This window comes from Arvicanthis niloticus (genome assembly GCF_011762505.2).
Source record: "Arvicanthis niloticus isolate mArvNil1 chromosome Y unlocalized genomic scaffold, mArvNil1.pat.X SUPER_Y_unloc_4, whole genome shotgun sequence".
Lineage (NCBI taxonomy): Eukaryota > Metazoa > Chordata > Mammalia > Rodentia > Muridae > Arvicanthis > Arvicanthis niloticus.
In genome coordinates this window covers 2,411,690-2,416,257 of record NW_023045021.1, presented here as the reverse complement: position 1 = coordinate 2,416,257, position 4,568 = coordinate 2,411,690, and the positions used below count along the sequence as shown (strand labels likewise).

General features: G+C 46.7%; 1 protein-coding gene across 1 annotated transcript; it reads left to right on the top strand.

Annotated features, from left to right (window-relative positions):
* Positions 1-575: 575 nt before the first annotated feature.
* LOC117701285 (testis-specific Y-encoded protein 1) lies at positions 576-3,711 on the top strand. The gene is made up of 6 exons (XM_034493083.2): positions 576-1,312; positions 2,225-2,302; positions 2,445-2,553; positions 2,637-2,782; positions 2,877-2,962; positions 3,626-3,711. Exons 1-5 carry the CDS (start codon positions 707-709, stop codon positions 2,937-2,939), a joined length of 1,002 nt encoding a protein of 333 aa, XP_034348974.1. The 5' UTR covers positions 576-706; the 3' UTR covers positions 2,940-2,962; positions 3,626-3,711.
* The last annotated feature ends 857 nt before the right edge of the window (positions 3,712-4,568 follow it).

Genomic DNA, 4,568 nt, shown 5'->3' with positions numbered 1-4,568 from the left:
ATTCATTCTCAACTCTGTCAGCTGAGCAACACCTTGCTTAGTATGTATGAATCCTGCTTAGGGACAGGATTTCATCCCTCTTTGCTAAATAGAAAGGTATGCAAGAAGTGGACCTAATGCCCAAATGACGTCACCAACAGCTCAAGGTTTGGCAAGGACAGTCATTCAGTAGAGGAGCACATACCTACCTGTTCATCTGACCAATGAGTGAAAGTGCATCAACAGTAGTAAAGTACAACAGCACCCCAACAAACACGCCAAGTACTTGCCAACTTGTATGTTTCAGGGAGAAATGACACCGTGGCATAGGTTATGCGGGTGTTTGGATAGCCCATTCTACCCACTGTCTAAAACAAGTTGTGACCTCTTCGGGGTCACAGGCACAAGCTTAAGGCCACCTTGAGAAGTGGCAAGGTGTGAGCACAGGACTAGAACCCGGGGACTGGGTGAGGGCTGTGCTTGTGCACCAGGCTGGTTGGAGGCGGGCAAGATTACCTGTGTACTTCTTAATGCAAGACAATTTGAGTCCCGTCTCCTGCTGACGTCACAGTAGCCCACCCAGTCCCGATAGCAACTGAGTCTGCTATGAGGGGCTGCCGGGAAAAACTCAGAGGCTGGTTGGCGACTCGGAAGACCATCAGGGTGTAGCATTGAAGGGTCCTGCTGGCTTGAGGCGCAAGAGTCCTTGTACAAGGTTGAGCATCCTATGGAGAGTCCCGAGGAGGGGAGTGTGAGCATGGCTCCCCAGGAATTCCGGGAGCTGGAACTCCTGGAAAGCAGACTTCTGGAAGGAGAGGCCCAAGTTCAGGCACCAGAGCAGAGCCCAGGTGCTCCTGCTGGGGACAATCAGATGGTGAAGCCTCTGGTAATAGGTGGTCCTGTGGAGGACGGGGTATCCCTTGCAGAGGTGGTACATCACCCTGACACGTGTGAGGAGGGGGACGAGGCTGCTATCGGGGAGTTGAAAGTCACAGAGGTGGTGGATGTCAAGAATGAGGGTGAAGAGGTAAAGGAGCACAAGCAGGAAGGTGAACAAGATCAGCAGCCTGAGCTGGAAAAGGACCCAGAGCAGGCATGTGATTCTAAAGACCAGCATGCGATACAAAGGTTGCCACAGTCAAGTGGTGGGCCTACAGAAGGCAGATCTAAAATAGAGGAGCTGGAACTTCTTCAGCTGGAGCTCAGCTTTGTGAATGCCCGCTGTAGTGGAGCTTTAGCCCGGATTAAAGCAAGGGTGGCCAAAGCGCGTGGACCTTACTTTCAGCGCAGAAAGACCATAATCCAGGGCATCCCAGGCTTCTGGGCTAAAGCTGTATCCTTAAGTGTTCTCTCTGGGCATCGGCAGCAAAGAGGGTGAATTGGTTAAGGAGAACTGTGGGGGGTTGGGGTAAGAGCTCCAAAGTTTAGACGATGGAGACCAATCTCATGGTGTTCCGCCCAAAAAGTAAGTGGGGCCCTTGTGCAGCAGGGAATGTGTGATTAGGAACACCAATCACACATTGGCCAGGGACACCAATCACTACTTAAGAGTATCCTACCCTTTGTATGGGAAACAAAGTCGTCCCCTTTAGCACCAGCCCCTGTTGATCTCACTGTGCATTTTGATGCATATTTACTGAAGAAATATTTTGTGACTTTTGAGGCAATACATTACCAACAGTCTCCCAGGCACTGTCAATCCCTTTCCTCCACTATCCCCTTCCTATTAACATAGAAGCTGCCTGCATGTGAAAAGCATGCCAGTCTAATGCACAAGCATGCATACACACCCCTTGTACAAGGTCGGGAAAGGCAGATACAGCCCAGGTTCTTGTCATCCTTTGTGTATACATTGGCCTCTAGGAGCCGAGGAATATTAGATCAACAGCCACTTTATCAGGCAGCTAGCTTGTTTTCTTTAACTATGCATACAAGTTTCCTCATGCCAACTGGACTTCTCATATCGATTTTCTCTGACTGCCCATCATCCCCCAGGGTGTCAGCAGATTCCCATGTCCAAAAGAGTGTAGTTTCTTCCACCTACAGAGGTTCAGATTTTCACAGAACAGGAGACTTAGAACATCTTAGTCATCATGTTCTAAGGGACATGGGGCAATGAAGGAAAGACCTCATGCCCACAGGTCTATGTGGAGGCCTGCTCCAAGGACTGCTCTCATTACACAGTGGCTCACCTGCTTGTAGCTCCTCTTTCCATCGTATAGCAAGGTTCCTTGACCAGAAGCAGATAATGAACCATCCCCAGATGTCGTCCATCATCAGCAGCCAGGATGAAGACTTACTGGGCTACATGTTGAGCTTGGAGGTCAGTTGGAATTGTGTCTGGGCAGAGCATAAGGGGAGTTTCAGGAAAAGCAAATGTGGACAAGCATTACGTTTCACTATCATGTGTGTGCTCTCAGAAGACACCTAGAGATTTCCCTTTTATTTCCTCCACATCTTGACAGGTGGAGTACAATCCTGGGCTGAGGATGTACAGAATGATGTTTTCCTTTAGTGAAAACCCATACTTCCGGAATGACATTGTTACTAAGGATTATGAGCTCAGCATCATTGGTATGTATGGTCACAGGTTATGGGGTGTTGCCTGGACCAGGTATATGGCAAACCCTGTGCTATTCCATATTCCTTTTCTGCAGGATACAAAGAGTCAGATTCTAGTACAATAGAGTGGATAGGTCAGGCTGAACATGGTTATGCCAACTGCATGCAAGACACTACCAGGCTCACTTTCTTCAACTGGTTTTGTGCACACAAATTCCCTGGCTCCAACAGGATTGCTGAGGTTAGCTTTCTCTGACCATCCATTATTCTCTAGGGCTTGGGTGGGTTACTCCTGGGAGTGGGATTTCCATCTTCTTTCCTCCTTCCAATCACAGATAATCATGGATGACCTGTGGCCGAATCCTCTTTACTATTACCCTAAGGAAGACCACTCATGAAGAGAGAACTAGGACACTGCCAGGTGAGCAGACAGTTATATCCTGAAAGGGTGTTTATATGGGGCCTCAGTGGAGAATGAGACAATGGACAGGAATATTTAAGTGTGAGAGAAAGTTGTAAGTATGGGCAAACTTAACATACCTCTGGAGGTGATAATTCCACCGCTACTCTGTGACTCTGTGATGGATTAAAGAGAACTTCCTTGGACTTTTCATTCCTGTTAAGAATCCTGGATCAGAGTGGCTTACCCAGTTTTTGCCTTCAACTAAACAGTTTTCCAACTCAAACCAACATGGTTCTCCTCTGTGTGCTCCTCTGTGGTGACCTCCCAAGTGTCCTCTAGGAGTGAGTTTCTACTAATCCAGGCCTAGCAAACCTGACTGTTTAAATAAACACCTTGGGATATACAGGGAGAGAATATTAGGTAGTCAGGAAAAAAGAAGGCACCACAGAAAGAAAAGATCTGAGGCCTTTCAAAAGTTCTGGGGCCACTCCCACATGTCCCAGTGTGTGTTCATGTGTACATGCATGTCTCTCATCTGTGCATATCGATGTCTGAACCCAGGTGCTGTAGTATTATGAGAATCACCAGTGTTGGGGCGACATCCGTCAAGAACTGGGAAGTATTTAGGAAGCAAGGATGGTGAATATCCACATTGATTATTTTTCTCATATTTTTCTACAGGATAAAGAGCACAGAATTTCTGACTCTAGACCGTTAATGAATGTGCACCACATGTAAAATGGACTTCACTGAGATAAATACTGGCAAAGATCTTCTAGCTTTCTATTAATTATTTGTGGAGTGTGAACAATCACAGAAAGTAATATTCAAGCCCCTGGAGCTAAATTCTCTTCAGTCAGAGTCTCTGACCAGACTAAGGACTTAGAGGATAAGGGTTAAATAAGGAGGTGGATACTTTGCACTGGCGACATCCCTCACAAACACGGGGCCAGTTTCCACTGGGATGGTAGTAAACATGTCTTGCAGGAACAGAGTGATCCCTAAGGCCAGAGTAGATACTGTTGAACAGTAGTCCATTCCCTGTCCCCGGTGAGTTCCTTGGTCTTCCTGTTGTCATAGCTTTACCTGCATCCAGTTGAACAGAAAGTTGTTGGGAAAATAGGAACATGAGTAAAATGTATTTTACAAGTGTACCCCCTTCACATTGGTCATCTCCCCAGAGCTATAAGAATTGCATTAAATGATTTCCTTAATTCCCAGATAAAGATAGTTTAGGGCTTGCATCTCAGCCAGTACAGGGTGACAGTGCCCTAACCACAGAAGTATATAACTATTAATACAAATCTATTTTTGTCTGAAGGAATTGTCATGTAATGTCACCCCTGGCAAGATGGGTACCCTCGTAAAATTACTTGAATGCAGATCCCTTCCTGTGCTAATTCCATCTGAGATCATCATGCTACAGATGTGTGGAGAGACTCATCAAGGCCCAAAGCCTAACTTTGCCTTGAGGAAGTACTGAAGGAGAGACCTTTCTAGAAAGTGAGGAAGCTCTTTCTAGAAGCACCTTCCACCAGTGAGTGGGTTTGTTTTCCCCAAGCTTCAGCTTCAGTGGGTAGATACCACATTGAGTGTCCCACATATCCCTCTATGTTTTGTGTGA

Coding starts and splice junctions, on each gene's coding strand:
- LOC117701285 (XM_034493083.2), top strand. CDS start 707: ATGGAGAGTCCCGAGGAGGGGAGTGTGAGCATGGCTCCCCAGGAATTC. Junction 1,313..2,224: donor CAGGCTTCTGGGCTAAAGCT/GTATCCTTAAGT, acceptor GACCAGAAGCAG/ATAATGAACCATCCCCAGAT. Junction 2,303..2,444: donor GCTACATGTTGAGCTTGGAG/GTCAGTTGGAAT, acceptor ACATCTTGACAG/GTGGAGTACAATCCTGGGCT.